Source organism: Westerdykella ornata (genome assembly GCF_010094085.1).
Source record: "Westerdykella ornata strain CBS 379.55 unplaced genomic scaffold EI97scaffold_2, whole genome shotgun sequence".
NCBI classification, from domain to species: Eukaryota; Fungi; Ascomycota; class Dothideomycetes; order Pleosporales; family Sporormiaceae; genus Westerdykella; species Westerdykella ornata.
Window position 1 is genome coordinate 256,390 of NW_022986852.1, and position 25,459 is coordinate 281,848.

The 25,459-nt window shown below is 50.6% G+C and overlaps 9 protein-coding genes across 9 annotated transcripts; 5 read left to right on the top strand and 4 right to left on the bottom strand.

Annotated features, from left to right (window-relative positions):
- The first annotated feature begins 85 nt into the window (after window positions 1-85).
- EI97DRAFT_410780 (uncharacterized protein) lies at window positions 86-2,033 on the top strand. The gene is made up of 4 exons (XM_033796710.1): window positions 86-391; window positions 442-1,375; window positions 1,423-1,917; window positions 1,967-2,033. The coding sequence occupies exons 1-4, from the start codon at window positions 198-200 to the stop codon at window positions 1,997-1,999; spliced, it is 1,656 nt and encodes a 551-aa protein (XP_033657476.1). The 5' UTR covers window positions 86-197; the 3' UTR covers window positions 2,000-2,033.
- Window positions 2,034-2,422: 389 nt separating this feature from the next.
- On the top strand, window positions 2,423-3,806 carry EI97DRAFT_429707 (amidohydrolase 2). The gene has a single exon (XM_033797505.1). The coding sequence runs from the start codon at window positions 2,595-2,597 to the stop codon at window positions 3,642-3,644; it is 1,050 nt and encodes a 349-aa protein (XP_033657477.1). The 5' UTR covers window positions 2,423-2,594; the 3' UTR covers window positions 3,645-3,806.
- A 162-nt stretch (window positions 3,807-3,968) lies between these two features.
- Window positions 3,969-6,333, top strand: EI97DRAFT_390634 (methylenetetrahydrofolate reductase-like protein). The gene is made up of 2 exons (XM_033796224.1): window positions 3,969-4,162; window positions 4,217-6,333. The coding sequence occupies exons 1-2, from the start codon at window positions 4,076-4,078 to the stop codon at window positions 6,089-6,091; spliced, it is 1,962 nt and encodes a 653-aa protein (XP_033657478.1). The 5' UTR covers window positions 3,969-4,075; the 3' UTR covers window positions 6,092-6,333.
- Window positions 6,334-7,351: 1,018 nt separating this feature from the next.
- EI97DRAFT_454883 (uncharacterized protein) lies at window positions 7,352-9,244 on the bottom strand (the record flags this gene model as incomplete). Its single annotated transcript, XM_033800588.1, has 1 exon — window positions 7,352-9,244. The coding sequence occupies one exon, from the start codon at window positions 9,242-9,244 to the stop codon at window positions 7,352-7,354; it is 1,893 nt and encodes a 630-aa protein (XP_033657479.1).
- A 576-nt stretch (window positions 9,245-9,820) lies between these two features.
- EI97DRAFT_477446 (uncharacterized protein) lies at window positions 9,821-10,799 on the top strand (the record flags this gene model as incomplete). The annotated part of the gene is made up of 2 exons (XM_033801959.1): window positions 9,821-10,571; window positions 10,663-10,799. The coding sequence occupies 2 exons, from the start codon at window positions 9,821-9,823 to the stop codon at window positions 10,797-10,799; spliced, it is 888 nt and encodes a 295-aa protein (XP_033657480.1).
- A 1,162-nt stretch (window positions 10,800-11,961) lies between these two features.
- Window positions 11,962-14,610, bottom strand: EI97DRAFT_429709 (DUF1766-domain-containing protein). Its single transcript, XM_033797506.1, has one exon. The coding sequence runs from the start codon at window positions 14,172-14,174 to the stop codon at window positions 12,393-12,395; it is 1,782 nt and encodes a 593-aa protein (XP_033657481.1). The 5' UTR covers window positions 14,175-14,610; the 3' UTR covers window positions 11,962-12,392.
- Window positions 14,611-15,281: 671 nt separating this feature from the next.
- On the bottom strand, window positions 15,282-15,594 carry EI97DRAFT_429710 (uncharacterized protein). Its single transcript, XM_033797507.1, has one exon. The coding sequence runs from the start codon at window positions 15,535-15,537 to the stop codon at window positions 15,358-15,360; it is 180 nt and encodes a 59-aa protein (XP_033657482.1). The 5' UTR covers window positions 15,538-15,594; the 3' UTR covers window positions 15,282-15,357.
- A 2,377-nt stretch (window positions 15,595-17,971) lies between these two features.
- On the bottom strand, window positions 17,972-21,038 carry EI97DRAFT_390635 (uncharacterized protein). Its single transcript, XM_033796225.1, has 2 exons — window positions 20,732-21,038; window positions 17,972-20,683 (listed from the first exon to the last, which is right to left on the bottom strand). Exons 1-2 carry the CDS (start codon window positions 20,906-20,908, stop codon window positions 18,020-18,022), a joined length of 2,841 nt encoding a protein of 946 aa, XP_033657483.1. The 5' UTR covers window positions 20,909-21,038; the 3' UTR covers window positions 17,972-18,019.
- Window positions 21,039-21,153: 115 nt separating this feature from the next.
- On the top strand, window positions 21,154-25,221 carry EI97DRAFT_410794 (uncharacterized protein). The gene is made up of 2 exons (XM_033796711.1): window positions 21,154-21,345; window positions 21,393-25,221. Exons 1-2 carry the CDS (start codon window positions 21,264-21,266, stop codon window positions 25,085-25,087), a joined length of 3,777 nt encoding a protein of 1,258 aa, XP_033657484.1. The 5' UTR covers window positions 21,154-21,263; the 3' UTR covers window positions 25,088-25,221.
- Window positions 25,222-25,459: the final 238 nt, after the last annotated feature.

Consider the following 25,459-nt stretch of genomic DNA (forward strand, 5'->3'; position numbering starts at 1 on the left):
GCCTGGAGAGGAACAGGGATGTCACGGACCATTTGATCGTGACTAAGCACTTCGGAGCTGTATCGGCATGGGGGAAGTCCTCTCACGACTCTTGAGGAGTTGGGGATACCTCCAACCCTTGATTTCTCTGTTGTATATTCATCACTGTTCGCTGAACGTTTGTTATCTTGGCGCATTTTTATCCTTCACTCATTAAAATGGCTACATCGACGCGGGTTGCAAGATCTCTGCGCAGTGTCAAGCTTTCAAGCCGTACACAATGTATACAGCGCGTCCGGCCTGTAACGCAGGTCCGGTGGATATCAGGAGCGACGACTGAACCTCAACAGCCCGGAGAGAAGCGGTCGACCAAGACTGCTCCTGCCAAGACTGTAAAGTTTACCTCAGAAACGTACGTGATGTCGAACCGAGCAAACCCACACTTTGCTGACCCAATTAAAGCTATCCCCAGATTCAAAGACATTCAAAGTTTTCACAGCTTACCAAGGAACATGTAGAATATTTCAAGAATCTTCTTGGCTCAGAGTCTGCTGTTATAGATGGAGTCACCAAAGATGCTTCGGAAGACATAGAACCTTACAACAGCGATTGGATGCGGAAGTACCGTGGCCACGCTAAACTTGTTCTTAAACCGCAGTCCACGGAAGAAGTCAGCAAGATCCTAAAGTACTGCAATGACAATATGCTAGCTGTTGTTCCCCAGGGTGGTAACACCGGCCTAGTGGGCGGCTCCGTTCCTGTCTTCGACGAGATCGTCATCAACCTTCAACGAATGAACCAAATACGATCATTCGACGAAGTTTCCGGCATCCTTGTTGCCGACGCCGGTGTCATTCTGGAGGTTGCGGACAATTTCTTGGCCGAGAAGAATCACATTTTCCCTCTCGACTTGGGCGCAAAAGGCTCGTGCCAGATTGGAGGCAATGTTGCAGCAAATGCAGGAGGGCTCCGCCTGCTAAGATACGGTAGTCTCCACGGCAATGTCCTGGGAATCGAAGCTGTCCTACCTGATGGTACTATTGTCGACGACCTTTCCAAACTTCGCAAGAACAACACTGGGTACGACCTGAAGCAGCTATTCATCGGCGGCGAAGGCACCATCGGTATCGTCACAGCCATTTCTATCCTGTGTCCTCAGCGGTCCCCAGCTATAAATGTCGCCTATTTTGGGCTGGAAAGCTATGAACAGGTCCAGAACCTGTTTCGGCAAGCAAAATCAAAACTTTCTGAAATCTTGTCGGCCTTCGAGTTGATGGACGGAAGAACGCAAAAGTTGCTCGTTCAGGCATCGGGCAAGAAGCTGCCGTTGGAAGGGGAGTATCCATTTTACGCGTTGATTGAAACAAGCGGGTCCAACACCGACCATGACAGCGAAGTGAGTGTGTTGCCTTGGGGAAGCTTGCCTTTACTCACAGAGTGCAGAAACTGAATTCGCTCCTTGAAGACGTCATGGAAAATGGAATTGTGTCAGACGGTACTCTTGCACAAGATCAGACCCAAATCCAAGAGCTCTGGTCTTGCCGTGAGGGCATCCCGGAACACCTCGGCCACTGGGGCGGTGTTTACAAGTACGATCTCTCGATCCCTATTGCGTCCATGTACGACCTTGTAAACGATGTTCGTGATCGTCTCACCAAGGCCGGTTTAGTGGGCGACGATGACTCTTACCCTGTCGTCGACGTTGTAGGCTATGGTCATATGGGTGATTCCAACCTTCACTTGAACGTCCCTGTCCGGTCCTACGACAAGAGGGTAGAGAAGGAGCTTGAACCGTTTGTTTACGAATGGGTACAATCAAAGAACGGCAGCATCAGCGCCGAGCATGGTCTTGGTCTTCAGAAGAGGCCCTACATTGGATATAGCCGAAGCGAGATTATGGTGAAGCTCATGAAGCAGATCAAGGACCTCTATGACCCGGTAAGGCCAATGCAATGCAGACAGGAATAAGCACTGACACACATCGCAGAAGGGCATCATGAACCCGTACAAGTATTTATAAGTGCGTAGACAATCAATACAGCTTTGTACCACCGTTCGCGCTGTTGGTAATAAGTGATCGCTTGTTAGGTGAAGGTGCATTCCTCGACCGTAATTCTAGGGTCAATGTTAGGCGGCATACTATGCTCGGCTCTATTATTAATAGCAGGCGCAATAGCTAAGGCAGCTCGTTGCTAAGCAGGTAGGGAACAATAACTTCCTCTTGTCTAGCTATCTGCAATGTTATTGTTACTACAGTCGCACGTACTATTAACAATTTCCTATTGTCCCTCTACTTGCACTAGCGGTTGGTCCGCCGGACCTGAGTATCACCTGGAAACGCAGATGGTGGCGGAACTAGATGGGCGGCAATGACCTTCGCTTGGAGCCTAACCGTTCTCTTTGCGTCGCTCTCGCATTTTCGCGTTGGCAGGGACGATCCATCTTCTGGCAACTGCATTGCAGCGTATTGTAGCGTGCCACAACAATCGGAAACCCATTGGGGAGCCGAAGTATTTGCACTTTGACTCGGTCTTTCCAGCCACGACACTATCAATCTGCTTCCTCGGACTTCGTTTTTCCAGTTATCTTCACTCTGCATAGGTTCGCTAAAAGCAATGGCTTCTTCATCCTCGACCAGCCTTCTGCCGCCCCGCATCGACGTGCACTCCCACTTCATTCCCCAGTTTTACGACGAGGCACTCCGCAGTACAGGCCATCAAAAACCAGACGGCATGCCTGGCATCCCATCCTGGTCTATTGAGGAACATTTGCAAATGATGGCAGCGAATAATGTAACCAAATCAATCCTCAGCATCTCCTCTCCAGGGACCTGGCTGAGCTCTCAATACGCATACAGTATTGGGCTAACAGCCAGTCTAAACCGGCACGCTGCACACTTGAAAGAGACATATCCTGACAAGTTCGGCTACTGGGCCTCGCTGCCGCTTCCGAATATCGAGTCCTCGATTCGCGAGATCCGGCAATGTCAAGATTCTGCAGACGGGTTTTGTCTGTTAACCAACTACCACGGCTTGTATCTCGGACACCCGCGGTTCGACCGCGTATTCAGGGAACTTGACGACTTGCGAGCTACCGTCTTCATCCACCCGACTACACCGTGTACAGTGCAAGGAGTTCCTCCTACGCCCGCCACACCCTTGGCGCAGCACCATCCGAGTCCAAAGTTTGAGTTCTTGTTCGATACCGCCAGAGCGGTCATCGATCTCTTCTCGAGTGGGACGGTGCAGAGGTATCCCCATATCACCTATATCTTGCCGCATGCAGGGGGATGCCTGCCGCCGACTTGGACACGAATGGTCCAATGGGGCCATGTGGTGCCGGGCGAGCCTCGTATCGATCCACAGTGGGCGAGGGAGCGCCTGGATGAGCAGTTTTATTTCGATCTAGCTGGATGGGTGTTCGATGGACCCGAGGGGGGCTCTGGACAGTTGAAAGCTCTGGTGCACGGCTATGGAATTAGCCATGAGAGGTTGTTATATGGCAGCGATTACCCTTTCACGCGACCGCCATCCGTGAGAGCCTTTGCCGAGAGGATGCAGAATGGGTTGGAGTGTTTGTTCACGGAGTCAGAAAGGAAAGCGATTTACGAGAAGAACGCGGAGCGTCTGCTGGGGAAGAAGAGGACACAGCTTCGGAATTGCTAACGCGAAAATGCGAGAGCGACGCAAAGAGAACGGTTAGGCTCCAAGCGAAGGTCATTGCCTGCAACTTAGGCGTTCTCCGCCTTCCCAACCCTCTCCATTCCATCTTTCCACCTGTTCTCTTTCTCGTTCATGATCTTGCCCAGACAAGGGGATGAAGCCGGCTGCTCTACATACTGTGTATCACCGTGCAAGGTGGGATGTCGTTCAAACTAACTACCGAAAGTGTGGCGCTGTGGCTGAGACGCTATGTCCAAACAGGCAAGCGGGATTGTCGATTGGATGCCCCACCTTCTACACGATTGCCCTATCCGCTGCCGCACGTCTGTCTTTATGGCCCACACTTTCTAACCTTCACTACCTCCTGGCTATGACTCTCTTGACTCTTCCCCTTCCATACCCAAAACATTGCTCCTCTGAGCCCGCCACTCGTTATGGAAAAGATCACGGATAAGATCAACGCCTTGCCAGATGGCGCAAACTACTTCTCTCTGGAGTTCTTCCCCCCCAAAACGCCCATGGTAACCCCTCTCTACAAGCTAGATACTCCTTGAGCGGTCTCTAACTCCCTGTAGGGATTTGCGAACCTCCAAGTCCGTCTGGAGCGCATGTCCCAAGCCCTACGACCGCTCTTTGTCACTGTAACTTGGGGCGCGGGAGGCTCAACTGCCAACAAATCTCTCGAACTCGCAGAGATATGCCAGCGCCAATTAGGCCTCACGACGTGTCTGCACCTCACCTGTACCAATATGAAGCGCTCCATCGTCGACGAGGCTCTCGAACAAGCGAAGGTGCTGGGCATCCGGAACATCTTGGCCCTCCGCGGTGATGCCCCCCGAAGTGAGGAGTACCGCGATGAGACGTTGCCGGTGGAGGAGGACTCGAACAGAGATTTCCAGTATGCGGTAGATCTTGTGAGGTACATCAAGAAACAGTATGGAGACTACTTCTGCATTGGCGTAGCCGCATACCCGGAGGGCCATGCTGACGAGTCGCACCCGGAGCACCAGGATCCTAAACTGGACCTGCCGTACCTTGTGGAGAAGACGAAAGCGGGTGCTGACTTCATTCTTACGCAGTTGTTCTTTGATGTGGAGGCGTTTGACCGGTTCGAAGCGATGTTACGGGAGGATGAGAGCGGAGTGTTCAAAAAAATACCCATCATTCCTGGCTTGATGCCTATCCAGAGCTACCAGATTCTCCGCCGGACAACGAAGCTGAGCCATGCTAGCCTACCGCGGCGCTTGCTGGAGAGATTGGATGCCGTGAAGGGCGACGACGAGCTGGTGAAGAAGGTTGGTGTGCAGATTCTATCGGAAATTGTGGAACACATCAAGCAGAGACCGAGTGTTGGAAAGCGCGGTTTCCACTTCTATACTCTCAACCTCGAGAAGGCTGTATCGCATATTCTGGAAGACTGCCGGCTAATACCCCTGGCGTACGCAGACGAGGAAGCCTTGGAACTGAGTAATGGTCATGATTTGTTACCTCCGGATGGGGCTCTGACCCACATACGGCGTCGTCTGTCCTCTCTTGACTCCTCTCCACATAATCGCGCGATCTTGTCTCATCCGCATTCCAGTCATTCCGGGTTTCAGGCGTCGGAGAGTGAGGTTGGCTTTCCGCAAGGGCCGATCAACAGCCGTGCCAATGCACTTGCCATATCCGAAGGCGAGGGCACATTAGGCCGGGAAGCAACCTGGGACGACTTCCCCAACGGACGTTGGGGTGATGCGCGGAGTCCGGCGTTCGGGGAGATTGATGGATATGGACCCACTCTTCACGTGTCGACGCCGCAGGCTTTGAAGTTTTGGGGTCATCCCGTGGAGGAGGACGACATATCCACCATTTTCAGGCGCCATATCCAAGGCGAACTCGAAGCCATTCCTTGGTCGGAACAGGGGCTTAGCCCGGAGACGAGCACAATCACAAAAGAGCTGCTAGAGTTGAATGCAAAGGGGTGGTGGACCGTTGCGTCTCAGCCAGCAGTCGACGGGGTGAAATCGACTGACCCTGTGTTCGGCTGGGGACCCAAGAATGGCCGTGTCTTTCAGAAACCGTTTGTGGAGTTTTTCCTCCCATCCGCGGATTGGGCGAAACTCAAACCAAAGCTCGACGCACACGACCAAGTGACGTACTTTGCCGGCAACGAGGCCGGCGACTTCGAATCGTCCGACGAGGCGAGTGTGAACCCCGTGACGTGGGGTACGTTTGCGGGGAAGGAGATTTTGACGCCGACGATCATCGAGGCCGTCAGCTTCAGGAGTTGGCTTGAAGAGGCGTTTGGGATTTGGCGCGAGTGGCAGCGGGTGTATCCGAGTCGGACGCAGTCTCATAAGCTTCTCGGAGATGTTTGCAGGGACTCGTGGTTGGTGAATGTGATTTGGAGTGACTACAGGAATGGAGAGGGGCTGTGGGCGTTGTTGAGGGAGGTGGAAACGCAAGTATGAGAGTAGAGATAGAATCGCTGCGGAATTGAGCGTTTGGAAGATCGATTGTCGGTATATGGATGGCAGAGTCCTTGGTGATGACGTAAAGGTGGTCACTATAAGAGGAGAGGAAGTATAGGCCCGTTTCAGGGGAGCCCTAAGGATGCACCTAGGTGATGTACCTGCGTATACCAATCGAGCAATGCTATTACGCAAATACCAGCTGCATACCCGAAAGACCCGTACGTGGTTCGAAATTATTGTCACTGCCGGTTTCAAAGCAATGCACATTGTCGTCCATTGTGTCGTCTAAGATACTGCCTCTCACCGCGATCGTGCTGTTGGAGTCGCGTTTCCGAATTGAGGGATGTGTTAATGAGAGTTTTAGGCTACTTTTCTCCAAGAGAGAGGCCTACTAATAGTATTACTTCAAGGCGATGGAACTGTTGTGTGTGGATTGGTGCGAATGCTACGTCGAAGTCGTTGTCTCTGAAGGAATTGCTGCAGTGGGGAAGAATTGGGAGGTATGTTTCAGAAGGTAGGATTAAACGGCTCAGTTGTGGTGATGATGTATTCGCGTGACCAGATCTTTGTTGTTAGTAGCGTGTCTGGGTATTCAGATTGTGGAATCCTGCGTTGGGGTCAACCCATTCATCGATAGGTACACCCGACCGTACGTGTTGTCAGTATTTGTATGAGGCGCCGTTAGTACGCACGAGGCCTCTCCCACGTAGAGTACAGTACGTGAAAGGCAAATTACTAGCCGTTTACGGAAGGGCTAGGCAGTTTAGCTTCCCAGGCAGTAACTGGAGTTCTAGAAGCCCCGAAGTTGCAGTTTACTCTATCTACACTCCAATTCACTCTACCTACTCTATAGCTTTCTGTAAACGGTAAGCACCCCTTAAAAAGTATTGGCACTGTGCGGGTGGGCTAATTTGGACCGTCCGTGTACGCAGACTGTCCCTCCTACGTACAGTACAGCAAATAGCTTAATTGTACTCCGTTACTTACTGATGAATGGGTTGGTTGGGAATCACGGTATGTCAGTGGTCATCTGGTATCTATATTCCAGCAACAACAGGGTAGACACTGACTACCAGATGCAAAATACGAATTGCAAAGCCATATTTTCGTGCACATATCCGCCTCGCACGCCCCGAGTTCCTCTCGTTCAGCCGTAACCATACTCATCTTCATTCTCTATGTATTCACCGGGAAGATCGAGTTCCGCATGCCAAATATTATAAAATAAGCCAATACATCCGTACAAGTTCAAGTTCCCTAAATGATACCTTCGTCAGGCACGGATTCCTCGTCCCAGCACTTCTCCCATTCACTGTAAAACCTTCCAGGCTTGGCTTTTACAGCTTTGTACACAGCTCTTCCATAAAATTGCACTGCGGGCGAATATCGAAGACGGCCGTCCCTAACCTCGAAATTTTCCGCTACTGCTTGAAAGGTGCGGGGCGGCTTTTCTAGTCTAGGAAGAGGCCTTAGAGCAGCTGTGGCAATAATGCCGACCGTATTCTCAATCTTGCCCAGTCCAAGTCTCCAAGGTGGATAAAACGGACGTATGCAATGATGGTCTCGGTGAGCACCGTAATTCAGATGCCTTAAGTACTGATCTGTCAGTACATCCCACATTGCTGGATCAATACGCCACAGAGCAGCAGCATGTCTGACAACCCATATCCAATACGCAACGGCTACCTTCGGTGGATACTCCTGAGTTATGCCACGGGCACTCTTGTAAGGGTCGATTTCATTGTCAAGCCCGTCGCTACAAGGAGAGTGCCAATGTTCTTCCAAAAGGCAACTACCTAGCGCTGGCAGGTACCACAGAGGAAATCCCGCCAGCCAGTGCATCAGAAACAATTGCGCAAGGTTGTAAAAGTCTTTAGGAAAAGGGCCCTCGGATGGAGAGGAGGAGGTATAGGAACGCCATTCCCAGCGTATTTTGACCATGGAGGAGGTGATGTTGTAGCCGCATAGTCTTTTCAGAGTTCTGCAAAGTCGAAAAAGGGGGCGAAAATCGCATTGGCGTATATCCACGATGATGGGCGCCTTATTCCACTGACAGAACTCCCACATTTCGCACAGGATTTCGCGACAAACGAGGGACAACGGTGTGAGATCGTTGAGGATGTTACCCCGCTCAGTCACTCGGAAGTTATTTTGGCAGGGCTGATTGATTCGATGAAATGGTCTCATGACCCAATTCGGTCTGTAGTTGATAAAGTACATATAATCGTCCGCATATTCGGCGCATTCGTCGTAGACAGCTTGTTCCAATTGTTGGGCCTCGTGAGGCTCCTCCACGAGCTTGATGTAGACCTCCTTGAGGATCAAGAATGCCCGCTTATCCGACAACTTCACTTCAGTCCCAATATTGGTCGACTTTCGGTACGACTTTTGGTACGATCCCACAGGGCTTCCAGCCCCATCTCTGCGATATCGATCCAGTAGCTGCAGTACTATTTGTCCAAAAGAGCAGCACCCACCAACGTCGCAAGCATCCAGGTAGAATCCATAGATAAGATACCGAACCTCTCTTGGAAGGCTGAGAAACCCATGAAATTGAGATGCTCCGCCTGGCAGTTTGTCGTGAGCATGCGTAGCCGGATTCTGCCTTGACCTGGCTTTTGCCGCCGCCTCCTTTGCAATCTGTTTCCTGAGTTTGCACTCCAACAATACCTTTTCCCACAGGTCTCGCCCTTGTTTGACCGCTTCTTCCTTCATCTTCATTCTCCCTGTTTTCTCAAACTTGAATGGCCCCTTGAGAATGGCAAGGTAGTTTTTCCCGGCTTCTACGTCATCTTCGTCTGTTGATTCAGTCTTCTTTGCGAATCTGCCTTTTTGCTTCTTGGTTGCCACCCTTCTCGGCAGCTTGTTTCCCTTTCCGATCTCCTCTGCCCTTTCTGGTTTTTCTTCCATTTTTGCTCCCATTGTTCGATCAGAGTGCGATACATCTGCAGGCGTCTCGGCAGGTGATTCTTCGTCCTTCTTCACTACCATCTCCTCAGCTTGCCCTTCCTCATCTTCACCCGCTATCTCTGGGACCACTTCCTCTGCCTCGTCTCCGCTCACCTCTTCTTTCTTGATCTTTCTCTCCTCATGCCTGTTATTCTTTTCTGCCAACCTCAAAGATCTGCGTAATTCGCCGTTTCCTGCCATGTTCAAAAGCTACTTGGACGGAAAGCTTGGTGAAGGAAAGATTGGAAGTCCTTTTCCTCTCGACAAGTAGAGATTTTGTATACCTCTCATGATGTTTGTCTTCAGGTCAGCATGTGCTCAGAGCGTGGAAGGCTTCATGCACTGACAAATCGTCAGTCATATGCCGATTGTCACAGCGCCAGAGCTTGCTCATTACGCACAAGCACATGCAGAAAATCATTGAAGATGCTGCTCTCGGCGCAATCACGCTCTACGAGAGGTTTGAAGTATAGTACGGAACAGTGGCCTATACACTTTGTGATAGCCGTTGTCCTTGTGGTGGTTGCAAACCGTAAATAGTAGGTCTCAACCCAAAAGTTAACAGAAACTGATATGCAAGCGTCTCTCGTAGCTTCTGAACTGGAGTGATTGGCAATTGCGGATGAAACACATGTGACAGTTTGGCAAGGGCATGTGTGCTGGGAAGTGATCGCGGTTTGGGGCTTTAACTTACGGGTGGTTTGTCAGTCCACTGTGTGATTTCCTACTTCTTCGATGTGAAAACAGTTTCACCATTTGTGCATATAATGTTCACGCATGACTCCAACGAGACGTAAATCGTCGTTCATCTACGCTATTATTCCCAAGTCTGTAGCAAAAGCCAAAAACAAAGACATGGCGCGACGCAGGTCTGCCAGGCTAGCGGAAATGAAGAGCAGAACTCAAGATACGAAGAAGCCCCCAGTGGATGAGGGAGAGTGCGCTGCACAGTCCAAAGGCAAGAATTGTGAAAACGAAATTTCAGAAGTGACAGGAGAAAAGAAAGAAGACCAGAAGGCAGAGGAAGCCAGCGCGCGGAAAGAGAGGCTGAAAGCTGAGAAACGGTACCTTTCAATTCTCAAGCAGCCGGTGAGGGTGGAACGTTCGCAAAAGACGTGGAGAATGGTTGAAGAGGAGGACGCTGCAAAACAAGGACGAGAGCTATGGGAAAAGGTGTTGTTCGAGTGCAGAAGGAGGAGAGAAGCAGAGAGAAAAGTAGAAGCCGAAACGAGCAGGCGCCTAGCACTGGATCCATCCGAGTTGGACGGAACCGGCGACGAGACAGGAGATCGCACACAAACAGATCAAGGAGGTGGAACCGAAAGCAGTCAACCCACCCTACATTTTAGATTTCTTGATCTTCCACTCGATATCCGCTGCATGATCTATGAACTGGTGTGCCACAGGCCGATCGGCTACAAACGATTCTCGCAGGAAACCCTGCGAAGTCGAAATTTCTCGAACAATACCAAAGCCCTTCGACAGAGAGAAGATAAGGCCAGAATCACAATTCTTCGAGACATCTATAGTGAGCTCGTGGAAGAGCCCTATGAAATGGGAATAGTAAAGAAAGATGTTCATTTTGAATGCAGGAAATATGCCGACGAATATGTGTCCAGCCTCTGGAATGATAAGGTCCCCAAGAGTCTTCGTTCTCGCGGTTTGGGGGATCCGTCTCTTCTGCGGCCACACGACTGCGAGCGTAATCGCTGCCAGAATGGGACAGGCTTGCACAATCCAGGTTGGATTTTTGTAGACGAGCGTGGTAATATACATTCTCTCCTACCACAGTTCGCCTTTGTATGCAGTCAAGTTTTCTATGAGATGTGGAGATTTTACTTGGGGAAGCATAGGAAGCTCTATGCATACGTCAATGACTACAATTACCGGCCTCTCTTTCGATTTTGCAGAACGATGAGGAACATATGTGGAGAGAACTTCACCACTTCATGGATTCAAGTCTCATGTGGCATTTCCTATCCACGAACCCGAATTCAAGCTGACCACCTAAAACAATTGTTCCTCAAACACTGGCTCGAAGGCTTTCCGCTATGGGCTCCGGTGAGAGAACGACCCTATGCGACATGGGCTGAGGGACGTTATCCAGCGCTGGACAAGGGACCACACGCAGAGGGGGCACGCACTGAAGACCAAAAGTCACCGTTTCGATTGGCCTATTGGATGCGCATCGTCAGGCAAACAGCAGCCCTATGGCGTATAGACCCCTCAACATGGGAGACTCTGACCGTGCAACTCTTAAACGAACTGGAAGACTGGCCTAGGCGCGTACCTGACCCCACAAGGGGGCCCCCAGTCTATCTCAAGAGGAAGACTGGACTGGGTTTAGTCGAAGAGACAGCCAGTATGATAGCTAGGCATGCTCAAATGTGTCTCTGTGGAGCGCGACGTTGGTCAGTTAGCGGTGAGATGCAACTGTACTCCGAAGATGTAGAGAAAACACTGAGAGCAAAACTTGGCAGTCGTTATGAAGAATGGGAACGGTGTTGGGAGGAGGAGTCTGTGCCTGGCCAGGGTGTTATCTGAAGACGCTTCCTTGAGTGTATTGGTTACTAGACTCTGATCCTCGTGGTAGCGGGTTGCGGAAGATGCTAACCTGAGCATAATCCGTACTCTAAGATCCATGTAATAATTTGAAGAGAATGGACCTCCTCTATCGTCTTGGATGTCGCACAATGCCGTCGCCAACACCCTTTTATAATCACCTAATAAGACAAACAATAGATACACACTTCCGCGATTGCATAAATAGTCTCCTCGCTGAGACGGATGAGATTCCGCTTCAGTGTTCGGCTTAGAGGCGTTATTCAGTGACCACCCCTCTTGTCTGTCCCGCAATGGCAGAAAGTCATAGGTGTCGTATTCCTAGAGAGTACCTAAAGCCTATCTGTAGAGATAAACATTGCTCACAGCCTCGATGATACATAGTAATATAAAACAGTCCTACACTGATATCTCGAGGAAATTCAAAAAGCCAACGGATCGAAGCAGGTCGCGTGCCCTTTCTCCTGCTTACGATTACAAACTTTTGTTCTTACAGGCCAGCATACCTGATCGCGTCCACGGGTGGTCGAACGATTGTAGCTCTCTGCTATCTAGAGGAAATGTCTGAGGACAATTTTTCATAGTTGGATATCATTGACGGCGTTATTGGTAGTTTCTTGCTCCCGGATGGTAATAGTGGCATTGATCGTTCATCTGCTTGAAGATCTGACCCCTCAATATCAGGAGTTCCCAGGGTTGTTGTTCTTCGTGCATGGCAAGGACGTTGATCCGGGACTCCAAAGCCACGACCGGCTTCCAGCTCTTTCTTCGTCTGCTCCAGTCTTGGTCATGTACTGGCTTCCACCTTGATGGTCCTAGCCATGGCAAGTCGTCGCTCCATGCTCTTCTCGAGTTTCACTGGTTCGCAATCCTTCTCTAGATGTGCGATCATGTCCGCTTTAAGCATCCAAATTTTCCCAACGCCTTGCGTGTATGGGTGTTGCTGGATCCATTCCTTCCATTTTTCAAAGACCTTTCTCAAATGTTCTTCTGTAACCTTAAACCATTCGGTATGTTCCCTGTTGCATCTGTCGCACTTTACTTTCACTCGCACATCTTTTAGCTCGGCATGGATAAGCTTTTCAACTCGTTCAGCATGGAGTACATATCCATTTTCGGGCAGGGAGACTTCGGCATGGTGACGATCACAATCCGCATCCCATCGCCCCCTGCGCGTCCCAGAGTCCTTGCTGTACCCTATCTTTCGATAACCAGGTCTACTATGATGTGCGAGAACGTATATAAAGCCGTTCTCTTGTTTCTTCGGACGCCACGTTCGCCAGATGACTTCGAAAATCGCTTCATTAACGGGCATACCTATAGTCTTTTTCGGCTGCCACAGACCTATGATCTCGAGCGGATAAGAATCCGTCCTAAGAGGCGGAGGCCTATCAAATGTTGGGGACAACGTAGTCTTATGGTCGGCATCCTTCAAATTGACGTTGGACTTAATCGTAGAGGTGGCTCCAGTTTCCGGGTCCGCGCCGATTGAATCGGAAATAGCCTCTATCCACGCCTCAAACTCGCTGGTGGTGAAACATGGAGTGACGTCCGGAAGAGTGGCGTGTTTTTTGTCGTTTGACAGCCGCTTGATGTATGCCTCCACTGCCTCCATTTTGCGCTCTTTCATGGCCGTCTTGCGATGCGAATGGCAGAGTGCCGTTGTCACGAAGTTTTCAAGGATATTCCAGAACTCATCGTATCTCCTCTCCTGATAGTACGTGAAACAGTTCCGGAGAGATAAAAAAGCATTCTGTAATACATCTTCTTTTGGAGCTCGACGTTTCTCGCACCTTTTATATGGCTTCTTAACTGTAGTAGCTACACATGTTGTGCGGGCTTCCGAATATCGCTTGTGAACATCGAAAGGGATAATGAAACCGAGCAGTGAAGACTCACGCAAGCCGTCTGATTTAATTTCCGGTCCTGCACCATTATCCTTGTTTTCGTTCGTCGGCTTGGATCCCGGTATGTTTTGGAACAACCTCCTGGATGGTTTGGGGTTCTTGCCAAATTCTTCGTCTTCATGACCGCTTTCAGAATCTTCTTTGCTAACTGGCACTCTTGCATCACCGGCTTGTTTCCTGGATAGGTTTTTAGCCCGAGGCAGTGGCGATTTCAGGTGGATAGGGGTTTTTTCTTCGGCATGTCTTCCGGTTGTTGGTGGTGTTAAGGGTGTACTAGCCGTCCCTCCCCAAGAGGAATTTCCATGAGACCGCTCAGGAGTGGACCACGGATAACCATCACTGTCAGCGGAGTCATATGAGGTATGGCTTTCTGCGGGAGAGACTGCCACAGGCGAGAGGGTCCCGTGTACCGGATTTTGAGCAGAGGTTTTTTTGGAGTTGCGAGTGCCTCGTGGCTTCGTCGGAGTCTGAGCCCGGGATCCTGCCCGGTCTTTTCTCTCCGCTGACTGCCTCTCCTGTCGAGCGAAGCTGTCGGATGTCTTGCCAGAGCAATTGGAACGCCCATATTGATGGGAACTGGGAGGTTCCTTCAATACCACCTCCTTGCTAGGGCTCTTTGTAGCGACCGTAGAGGCTTTGTCTGTGGATTTTCCGCGAGCCATCCTGTTGACAGGGATACGATAGACTGAGAGATAATAGAATTGGCTGAGCGAGAGATTGTGTGACAGATAAAAAGAGAGAAGGTGGCGATGATGAAGGGAGTGTTGAGGACCAAGCCGTAGCCTTCAGTTAAAGGACTCCATTGGAACCATTTTGGAGGCTGGGACGGGATGGACCCCATGTCACCTCCGTTCTGAAGGTGCCCCTGCATGTCGAGAGTATGTGTCAGATTCATACAGCTGCCTTCTTGGCCATCTCTAACTTGAGAAGATGGTCGCGCCGTACAATTGCGACCGCGTGTTCACCAGGGGTGGCACCGAACAGTGGCCTACCTAGTGGTTGGCAAGTTGAATACCGCGAGGCCATTAAACCCACAGTGCATTGCTCAGGACGTGAATATAGACCTCCACAACCCCACCTCCCAGTACAGGCTCAGGTATATGGAGCGTATTCTGAGTTCGTGTCTGCAGGGGCACCTTCGTGGGGGCTGAGCTGCTGTGCCGCAATCAACATGGACATGCATATGTCACGGCCCTGCGGGTGTTGATGCCTGTAAGGTTTCAACATAAGGTTTGTTAGATGCAGAGAACCTGTCAGTTCTTCTCGCAAGCGCTTACTGCACGTTTTACTGAAATAACTGAAACTAAACAACCAAACCCGGTAGGGGTTGGTAAAGTCAGTGACATAGCTGCGGACAGAGCACCACAAGAGCTAGGATTCTTTGTGCGAGGCAGCGCCGGTTGGCTCGCGGCTCTTCACCTTGATCGTCAGGTCGTGACCACTTCAAGAAGAAAGAGAGCAGCTCGCGCGACCCTACCCCATGCTTACGACCATTCATTTGCCCTTAGGTACAGGCAAGCATCCCTGAACGGAACCAAGATTTGCGGGTGTATAATGTCACCGGTTCATTCATCATTGATTGGCCGCTGTCATTTGTAGTTTTCTATCGACCATTTGGGTTCAAAGCAACATCGAAGGTAGCAACGTTATCCTACCCTACTGTTGAAGCAGTTTCCCTTATTCATTACCTAAATTACGCAATCCTTTAGGACTACGCATGACATATTTCTTATTTTCATTGGAATTTGCACTCCCGTGACCTTCCATCTCCGATACGTGGCATACCAGAACCTTGTGGCATTACCTAGTCACTGAGGTTTGTTGATGATCAGTATATAAAGACGGTCATACGGCACAAAGCAAACAGACCGCAGGCAGATATAACTTGGATGCGGTCATCAATTGATGCCTCGTAAGACCTTTTCCCAAGAGTCTCTTCATTCTGACTTTGAAGCCGGGCAAGATGACAGACAATGGAAAGAAGGCAAAATGCGAAACCGAAGCAGCGCGGCAATATCTCTCCATTCTGAGGGAGCCGGCCAAGGTAGAAAAGACACGGAAGATGCAGTTGGAAGAGGAGGCCGCTAAGAAAGGGCGCGAGCTGTGGGACCAGGTGCTGCTGGAGTGCAGAAAGAGAAGGGAAGATCAGGAAACCCCCGCAGGGAAGGGCAGTGGAAGTCATCATAAGTATGCACTCCGGAAAAGGTCCAGGGGAGAAATGAGAGTGAGTCACGAACCACCCAAAAGGGCCATACCGCACCGTCATTCGAAGCTCCCCAATCTTTTTGACCGTATTCTAGGCCTGCCGGTAGAAATTCGGCTCATGATTTACACGATGTACTTCGAAGTCCATTACACCTTGAATCATGACAAGCTTCCAGAGCCGAAAAAACAAAGAAAAGAGAAGGTTTATGCACCCTGGTTATGGAAGCGGTTCACCCGCAGAACTGAAATTCTGCAAGATGCGTACAGCGACATTGTACGTCAGCCTTTTGAAAGAGGTGAAATCGAAAAGACGGTATTCGAGAAATGCAGTATATACGCCGATGAGTATGTGGATGGCATCCGCTGGCAGGAAGATAAGCGCGGGTACGGTGATATGCGCCCGGCTCCTTTTGTGAGGGTACAAGGGTTGCCACATCCTAACTACTCCAGTGGTGGCCCTTTGCCCTGTAGAGTGGTAACGGATCCCCTCACTTGCACTCAAGGAGAGTATGAAATCAGTATCCGGGGTAATCTTGTCAGCGCTCTACCGCCTTTTACCTTCGTCTGTAGGGATATCTTCGAAGATACATGGCAACTTTTTCTGCAAAAAGACTCCGTAGGCATCAAGTTTTGTGCTTCGGTAACAAACTACGGCTACCGGCCTTTGTACCGATTCTGTCGAACTCTTAAGAAGATAACTGGATGTTCTCTGACCACTTCCATGGTAAGAGTGCTCCCACAATCAGAGGACAGCCAAGACACCATCCGCAATTTGACATGGCTATTTCTGAGACACTGGATTGACAACTTCCCTCTTTGGCCTCCACTGGCGGAAAATGACAAGTTGCGGGTGGAACTGAGAAGAGAGTCACCGAGAACCCTAAAGTTTAAGCGTCGACGACCATGTACAGAGCCTCCATCTGCGCTGACGACCACGTATTGGATGCGGATTGTAAGACAGTCAGCCGCTTTGTGGCGGATTGATCCATTGGAGTGGGAGAGGTTGACAACATCGCATTTGAACCCGCTTACTTTTAAATCCAAGTATGATCTGGAAAAACTCGAGTGTTACCGAATCTATGATGTCAAGCGAACAGGACTGGGGTTGGTCGAAGATACCGCCTGCATCATCGCTTGGGCAGCAGTAACCCAATTCTCTCATCGGAATGACCACCGAAGAGATCCCCCGGATAGGAGGGACATGTTCGGAAGGGAGATGTTCTGGATGAGCCCCCGGGGACCGAGGCCCATTCCACGGACCCTGTCGCCAGATCCTGACCCACCCCTCACTACACCAGAAGTCCACCTCTACGGAGAAGCGGTGGAGGAAGCTTTAAAGCGTAAGCTAGGCAGTTCTTACAAAGAGTGGGAGGAGAGCTGGGCGGAGGAATCCGTTCCTGATGATGGCATTATCTAGTGGCTAGACCGGTTGGCCATTTGACTGTGCGTCCCCCACGCCGATCGTGTGGACCGTAAGTTTGTATCTACGTACCCTAGGGTATGTAGCAATTAGAATAGCCGTGACTACACTGACCACTGCCGCGATGGGAACTGGGTCATTTTCAGGACAATGTAAACCAGCGCGGACGCTCAAACTGCCATAGATATGAAATAGTATCAGCTGTCCTTTGGTGCGGTATGTACCATAGGAGCAATATTACCATCGCCATCAGTCTAGTGCCCACGACTCTGCAGCGGGAAGCCCAACACACTCTGCCCCGATGTTGCACTCATGGAAATCGCAAAGCACCAGAGCAGCCGCTGACACACGAAGAAGGTCTGGAGCGGAAGACAAAGCTGGAATGGGATGATTGAAGCACTCTGGGTATGACCTGATTTTGTTTCCGAATCTCTCCCAGGCGTTTCCTGGAAGCAACTGTTTGCTATCTTTCTGCTTTTGTGAATTCTTGGCCTTATGTAGATTACCTACGGATTCAGTTTTACAGGCTTGCATAACCAGAAACTCCAACCTTCCATTCAGTCTATAGACGCAAGGGATAACTAAAAAGTGCTAGAATTGAGCAACGCGCCAATATTGCAGAATAATAGCGTAGGTTCAATGAATACGTGAGGCTATAAACTTTCCGGCAATGCATTTTGTCCTCGGTATGCACCTAATCCAATCAGAGTGAGGAGGCAGAACAACCAGCATGCTCTCATTTCTCCCTTTAATTCATCGCATGCTTCCCAACGGAAGCTCGGCTGCACTTGCATCAAGAGGATCACATCCAACACATGCGGCAGATAAATATCCACAGAAAGTCGACAAGTGGTATTGCGCGATTCTACTCTCTATCCCCAATTATATAACAATCCTTTCCAAGCTGTACTTGGGAACCCGCTTGCTTATCAACAGACCAATCTCTCTGGCACTCCTCTCCTTCCTCCTGCCTCCCTTGGCCGGCTTCGTCTTCTCCACTCCCAAGTCAACCTTACAACCAAGAGGTAGCATAGGAAGCACATCATCCGTCGGGACATCCTCAGTGAACGGTTTGCCTTGCTTCTGCAGCGTCTGGCTGGTCGGCTTCTGGCTTTTCGAGAGGTTGGAAGCATAACGTAGGAATTCGCTCAACAGGCCCCTCATATACCTTGCTTCCCAGAATCCATTCAACGCCTCGGATGTGTCATGGACAAGATCCTGGATCATATCTTCAGTCGCCTCTTCAGAGCCTGAATCGCCAATAGACCCAAGCCATGCGCCAGCACCAATGGCATCAAGGGCGCAACCAAGCAAGGAGGCGATGATGGCGACAGCTTGGTCTTCCGGATTCTCTACCCAACTATCTGCTCCGAGCGTATCCGCATCGACCAGATTGTATTGTGAAGTCCATCCACCATTCCGGAGCTCGCTATGAAGGAGGCGTATCAAAGATTCCTGTTCGCGACGAGGAACCTTTGACCGCAATGTAGAAACGATGTCGGATGCCGGGAAACTATGAAGCCTCATTAGGGCTAGTTGAAGGTTGTGACTGCGGATCAAGAGGCCCTCATCTAACAGAGACATAGCACGATCAAGATCCTGCGCCGCGGCATCGAATTCAGAAGCTAGCTCCACATCCATCTCATCATCCTTCGAAGATGTGCCATTGATAAGAAAGCCAGGCTGGCGACGGTCAACCGGGCGGTCATCGAGATTTTGCATCAGTATTCTGATTGCTTGAACAACGTCGCCAATCGGCAAGACAGACGGCTGACTGAGAACAGCCGAGAGAATATGCAGTTCTGGGTCAAAGTCAACGATGGCCGTAACGATATCTCCATCGGATATGGCGCCTATTGTGCCAAGCTCATTCGCGCCGTCGCTGGTGAATGCGTGATGAATGCATTCTTTTGTAATAAATCCGGAGAGCAGGAGCCACTGGAACAAATTCGGCGGAAAGAACTGGATTTTCAAAGGCGACACTGTGTGAAGCCCACCAGATGACTCCCTTTTGACATAGCGAAAGATCTTGCGAAGAGCATAAGCTGCACAATGTCGGAACCTGTCTTTCTGAGAGTCCGATATCGATTCGGGAAGAACCCATTTCCGTAACTCGGTAATTTTCAGTTCTTCTGTGCCATCCTCAGTAGATACTTGGGGGGAGGTTCCATTTTGAACAAGCGCATGGCTGGAAGTACCATCCCCTTCTGTGCTGGATGCTGTATCTGCAAACTCAATGTGAAGATGGGCTGCGTATTGTCGTTCGAAATCCGCGACTTTTCCTTTCGAGAAATACTTCTCAAGTTTTTGAAGCCTCTTCTCCCAGTCTGATGTATCCGCGCTGCTAGTCGGTATCGGTCCAGATCGAACAGCCTTTCCGACTGCGCCAACGAGAAATGCATCATTGGCTCTCACTCTTTTTCTCGCAGGTGACTCTACCAATTCAATACCCACTAGCTCCTGATTCGCAATGCCTACAGCAAGGCCACTTTCCGCGAAATAGCAGACGAGGGAAGGAACGGTCTGTGGAAATGGCACACCATCTCCTTCGTCAAGCTTCCGCTTTTTCGAGTCGTTGGAGGCCTCTGTTCTCTCCCAAGGGAGAATCGACTGGACTGAACCATATTTCAATCCGTATAATCCCAATGCATTCTCGGTGGGCGCAAGGATTAAATCTGTTGAGATGGGAAGAAAGGAAGACAGGCCAGATCCAAGCAACTGCAAATCCGAGTCCAGCTCCGGCACGGTTCCAGAGAAGTTATACGAGAGGATACGGTCTTTGGTGAAGTGGTAAAGAGTTCCAGAAGGAGTGTCAAGATTGTAGGAGCCATGCGCGGTTTCGGCAGCAGCTGTCGTTTCGGTGGACGGGAGGATCCAAGTGTGCAAATGCTTCACGGGGGACAACCGAGTCGAGATAAGATCCGGAGAGCGTGGCTGTAATTGGAATAAAGCTAGAGTTTGTGGCTGACCATCGAATGAAAAGATCGCGCACAGGACTGGCGTTAGGGCGAGAATCTTTGATTTTCCTTCCAGAGAGGGATCCAGGATTGCAGCAATATCCTGTCTGCCTCTGAGCAAGCCGTTGACAGCCGCTTTTGCTGTGGCAACTGTGACATATTCAATCTTGAACGCGGACCCTGATGTTCGCTTGTCGGTCAATTGCCTAAGGTCGGCCTCCCATCTAGTCGTTCCCAAGTCCGAGGATAAGCAGAGGAGATGGCCGCTGGAGAAGACAATTAAGACATCATGAGATCCATTGGTATCCGCACTTCCGTGTTGGGTAATGGATTCAATGGCTAAAATATCGTCGCCTGATCTCCGAACAACGTAGCTTGTCTTCACAGTGTCAGACGTTCCATCACGGTGGGTTTCCTCGGTAAAGCAGACTACGTTAAGTCCATCACCAGAGGGTATCCGGGTAGCCGCATATGTGGATCGAACACTTCGTTGCTCGTGGGCCTGTTTGCGATAGAGAGAATGTGGTGGGCTTGTAAAGGATGTCTCGGGTGGCAGTGCGTAGGAAGTCACAAGCTGGGGATTCTGCAACTGCGAGACTATCAGCAAAGGTCATGTTGCTCGAGATGATATACATACGCTATAGACTGATATACCCTCCCCATCTATTCCTACAGCTACTTCCGACCGCTGCTTCTTCTTCGCGCCGCCAATGCTGTACACGCAAGCCGCTTGGGTCCGTCCTGAGGATGAGCTTCCCGGTCGTGGCAGTGAGGCAAGGACAAACGCGGCCCCGATGCGAGTTTCGGACGACATATTGATTTGCCAGACAGGACCTAGGCGTTCTTTGAGGTGTCTGCGTGAGCCGTCACGCGCGGGCGGTTGCGCCGGGATAGCAAGTCTGCCTTTGACAAAAGTCGAAATTTTGCAAGGACTCAATCTGGCGGTTGGCGGTCAAGCGGGCGGTGAGAGCACACCGGTCACCAATTGCTTGGCTTCTCACGTGCCTGGCGGATGTGCGTCACCGGGCGATCGTCGCGTCGCTTGCGTTCGAATCGCGTCCCTCACTTCCAAGGTTCACCTTCACCTCGAGCTCTCACATTTCCGCATTTTTGACCTCCATGCTGTCCTGTCCATCAGGATGCTGGATTAACTTGCCTCTTCTTGGTCAATGGCGCTCACTGCGGTACAGACAGTAATGGGACATGAAGACAAGAAAGCCATCCATCCTTTCTTTGCCAAGCCTACAAGTAGTACGATACTTGGTCCTCCCCGTGCACCCAAACTCATTGTTCTGCAGGAACGATACCGCCGGAAGAGAGCAATGTCACCCAAGCGAGTAGTGAGGCCGAGGGTGACAATGAGCTGGACTCGAAGCAAACAGACCCAGATGCTCCAAAACGTCGCAAGCGGAGCAGGAAAGCTCTGAAAGAAGGCGACGAGGACAAGACTGCATGCAAAGTACAGGCTTCGTTGCAGAAGTTTGGATGCGGAGTCAACGGGCGCGTTCAGAACGCTGCAGAAGGCGCTGGGCCGCCTCTCTCTGCGGAGCTGGTAACTTCAGACGTACTGGAAGGATCCGATATCGCGAACCGAGCACGCAGAAAGAGGAGGAAAACATCGCCTCCCGCGGCTAGTCATGGAAACGATACCCTCGAATCTGGAAACAATGACTGGCAACAGCAGCTCCAGGTAGAAGCAATGAAGGTCACGGACGCCCCGTCCAGCTCCACTGTGGATACGGATGAATCATACAACTCCTTTCCGGGCTCAGGTACTGTTGCATCTTCCCTTGGGAAGCAAACAGATGGGGCCGACGATGGTGAAGAAGATGGTGTGGTCCATGGAATATCAAGCAATATCATACTGAACGCATCGACGGATGCGACACCGAAAAGAAGGATGGTGAAGGTCAGCAAGAACGGCAAGCTTCTATCTTCGCCGGACCCCTTGGAAAGTGATAAAAGCGCGTCTGCCAATGGACAAAGGAAGCGAGGTAAGAGGAGTCAAAAGTCAAGACCTTCTTTCAACGTTGTGATCAGATATGGCATAAACGCCCAAGACCGCCAGCGCATTGGCCAGAAAATTGAAGATATCTTGAACGGCAGAGTTGGTACTGTCCGGCCAGTAACCCCAAAGAAAACGCCCTCGCACCCTCCTTTACCTGCAAAACCCACGCATCCCTTCTTTCTAGGAAAAGCTCCTCCAAAAGCAGAATACCAGGTTGCTACCGCACCCGCCCTTGACGATGCTCCTTCAGCTCCAAAAACCCTGAGGAAGACAGCTGTGACTCCGGGGAAGTTGATAGCTGAGACTCAGAGACACCAGGGTTCCCAGCAGACGTCTGTACCTTTATTCGGTTCCGTAAGGGGAGGAGGCTCTGGTCCGAGGAGTGCAGGAGCTATCGAAGCCGCCTGGCCGAACAGCGACTCGTTACATGTCCGAGACATCGGTTCAGATGATTTCGCGCATGTTCCCCCGAATCCAATACATGAAACAACACACTTTCGACCTCGAAAACAAAAGTACAACATTGTTAACGTCCCCCAGGAGCAAGACCTGCTCGTTCAGCTGTCGCAACAGCTTAAGCAAAATATTCACGGTCAGAATCTTGGCTCCAAGGTCGAGTCTGGGAGCTCCAGGCTGCCACACCGTCTCTTAACTACAGGAATAGATATTCAAAGCAAAGTTCGCAAGGAAATCAGCGCATATCCATCCCCAGCCCATGCAGCAGTTCAGGTCCATTTCGAGGATATTGAGCACGTCCTGACACCATTTGACAAAGGAATTTGCGAAAGCCAGTCTTGGGTCCACAAATATGGACCTACCATGGCTGCTCAAGTCCTGCAGGTCGGGAAAGAGGCTGCTGTTCTTCGTGATTGGTTGCAGAACTTGACAGTAAAGAGTGTCCAGGGGCAAAGGGATGCTACTTTGGAGGGCGGTGCCAGCGATAGCAAGAAACCCCCTAGGAAGAAGAGGAAAAAGATGGAGGATGATTTCATCGTATCGAGTGATGAAGATGCGGATGACGAATTGGTGGAGATTTCCGAAAATGAGGAGTATGGATCCTCTGATCTGGTTCCACATCGAGCAAGGTCCTTGAAAAGGTCACGAATGTCCAGAAACAAGAACGTTGTCATCATCAGCGGGCCGCACGGATGCGGAAAGAGCGCTACTGTCTATGCGGTGGCCAAGGAACTCTGTTACGAGGTCTTTGAGATCAATTCCGGCAGCCGTCGTTCCGGAAAGGATATTCTGGATAGGGTCGGCGACATGTCTGAGAACCATCTGGTTAACCAGGGACGTGGAGAAACGAGCGACAAGGATAACTCGGCAAACAAAGAGGAGAGCACTCAAGACGATCTTATGTCTGAAGCGCTGCAAAGAGACATCCAGAGTGGTCGACAAGGCACAATGACTTCGTTCTTCAAGTCCGCTCCCAGATCCACCCGGAAAGCGGCCACTACCGCAAAAACAAAACCGCCGGCGGAAGCTAAGAAGAAGGCGTTGAAACTGACTGGAAATAAAAGTCAGGCCAGTCTCCCCGCCGTGCCGAAGCTACAGCCTGCTCAGAAGCAGTCCTTGATACTCTTTGAGGAAGCTGATATCCTTTTCCAAGAGGACCAACAGTTCTGGGCACATGTCACAAAGCTGGCACACCATAGCAAACGACCGATAATCATAACATGCAACAACGAGGGCCTGGTGCCCACCTGGGACCTACCCGTCGCTGCCATTCTTCGGCTTTCTCCCGTGCCAATATCCTTGGCGACGGACTACATGATCACTTTGGCTGCGAAAGAAGGCCATATACTCGAGAACAAGGCCGTTGCTCAACTGTATCAATCACGCGGTTTCGACCTCCGTGCGAGCATCACTGAATTGAACTTCTGGTGTCAAATGGCGATCGGAGATCAAAAAGGCGGCCTTGAATGGATATACCAACGATGGCCGCCCGGCAAAGATGTCGACCAGAATGGACGGACAATCCGTGTAGCGAGTGAAGCGACCTACATATCTGGAACGGGAATGCTACCTCAGGATACGGTCAATGCTGTAGAAACCATCGGTTTCGATAAAGAGCATCTTCTGTTGAAAGACGCATGGAAAGATTGGGGATTGCGTCCCAATGCTCGAGAACCGCCTAAACAGTGCGTCCATTCGGATACCGGCCCATCATCCGGCTCTAATCTAGACGCGCTGCATGGTTTAGACCGTTTTCTAGATGCCCTCAGCAGTGTCGATCTATACTCTCGGGTTGGACTCCCCTCGTATTATCGGTATGAACAGGAACCGACAGACTCGACGCTACCGCCAATACCGGACAAGGAACGACTGAATTACACATCGGATGCTCCAGTCTTGCAGGTGGACCACTTATCAGACTTCAGCGACTTCGATACCGACATATTCGTCCAAATCAATCTGGATCTGGAGCGTCATTTCGGCAGCAGCGCAACGGGCGTTGCCCCTGGCGTTACCAGTGTCAATCGGTATAATGAACTTATTGAGATTATCCTACAAGATACCGCGAATAAGTTGACACAGAATCACATTGCCCGGCCGGAGTTCTCTGCAGCCTTCGACATCCTCGCTACTCCCTCTTCAAGTACCCCATCCATCTCCTCGCTCTACCCTCTGACGGCATCTGCTTTCGATCGTAATTTCAGCATTGTCGTTGAGGACTTGGCACCATACGTCCGCAGCATCGTGTCACACGAACAGCGCCTTGAGGCTGAAAGGCTTCGTTTAAGTAACCTCCTCTGCGAAGGTGGAAGGAGTAAACGTCCTAGGACAACAAGGGCGAGCCGGGTGGCGTTGGAGGGAGGCACACGAGGATCTAAGAGAAGGGAGCGCTGGTTTGATAAGGATCTGAATCGGGAATTGGTCATGCGTACGGCTGGGCAAAGTTGGGCTGGCTTGGGGACAAATACAGAAGATATCGAGGGGTCGTCCATTACTGGAGGAAGCCTAGGAGGGACTCAGGAAGGATGACGTTTTACCAAGTGCTGGCATTTGCAGATATCGATCTAAAGCACTATTATGCATAGAAATATCGGTCATAGCAACTTAGGCAGCATATGAATCGCTACCATAGTTAGATGGGTATCATTCAGGAATCGTTTCTCGCCTCTTTCCGAATCTTCAATGCCTGTTCGTTTGTTGATCTTTTCCCAAACACCCCTTTCTATGGCAGAGGTGAAGTGAACTGAAAATCTCGAAAGACCAACGCAGGTGCAGAATCATCCCTCCCGTGCAGCGAAAACTTTGGTACGCAAACCGTTACAGCACCTCGTTATCCTCGGGGTTCGCCATGGAAATAGGTATACTCTTCCCCGTGACGACCTTCTTTACTTCCCCAGAAAC

Excerpts from the sequence above, each read along its gene's own strand:
- EI97DRAFT_410780 (XM_033796710.1), top strand. The coding sequence starts at position 198 with ATGGCTACATCGACGCGGGTTGCAAGATCTCTGCGCAGTGTCAAGCTT. Across the intron at positions 392-441 it reads GTAAAGTTTACCTCAGAAAC|CTATCCCCAGATTCAAAGAC; the intron begins GTACGTGATGTC and ends ACCCAATTAAAG. Across the intron at positions 1,376-1,422 it reads ACACCGACCATGACAGCGAA|AAACTGAATTCGCTCCTTGA; the intron begins GTGAGTGTGTTG and ends CACAGAGTGCAG.
- EI97DRAFT_429707 (XM_033797505.1), top strand. The coding sequence starts at position 2,595 with ATGGCTTCTTCATCCTCGACCAGCCTTCTGCCGCCCCGCATCGACGTG.
- EI97DRAFT_390634 (XM_033796224.1), top strand. The coding sequence starts at position 4,076 with ATGGAAAAGATCACGGATAAGATCAACGCCTTGCCAGATGGCGCAAAC. Across the intron at positions 4,163-4,216 it reads TCCCCCCCAAAACGCCCATG|GGATTTGCGAACCTCCAAGT; the intron begins GTAACCCCTCTC and ends AACTCCCTGTAG.
- EI97DRAFT_429709 (XM_033797506.1), bottom strand. The coding sequence starts at position 14,174 with ATGGCTCGCGGAAAATCCACAGACAAAGCCTCTACGGTCGCTACAAAG.
- EI97DRAFT_429710 (XM_033797507.1), bottom strand. The coding sequence starts at position 15,537 with ATGGAGAGATATTGCCGCGCTGCTTCGGTTTCGCATTTTGCCTTCTTT.
- EI97DRAFT_390635 (XM_033796225.1), bottom strand. The coding sequence starts at position 20,908 with ATGTCGTCCGAAACTCGCATCGGGGCCGCGTTTGTCCTTGCCTCACTG. Across the intron at positions 20,684-20,731 it reads AGGGTATATCAGTCTATAGC|TTGCAGAATCCCCAGCTTGT; the intron begins GTATGTATATCA and ends ATAGTCTCGCAG.
- EI97DRAFT_410794 (XM_033796711.1), top strand. The coding sequence starts at position 21,264 with ATGGCGCTCACTGCGGTACAGACAGTAATGGGACATGAAGACAAGAAA. Across the intron at positions 21,346-21,392 it reads CTTTGCCAAGCCTACAAGTA|GAACGATACCGCCGGAAGAG; the intron begins GTACGATACTTG and ends ATTGTTCTGCAG.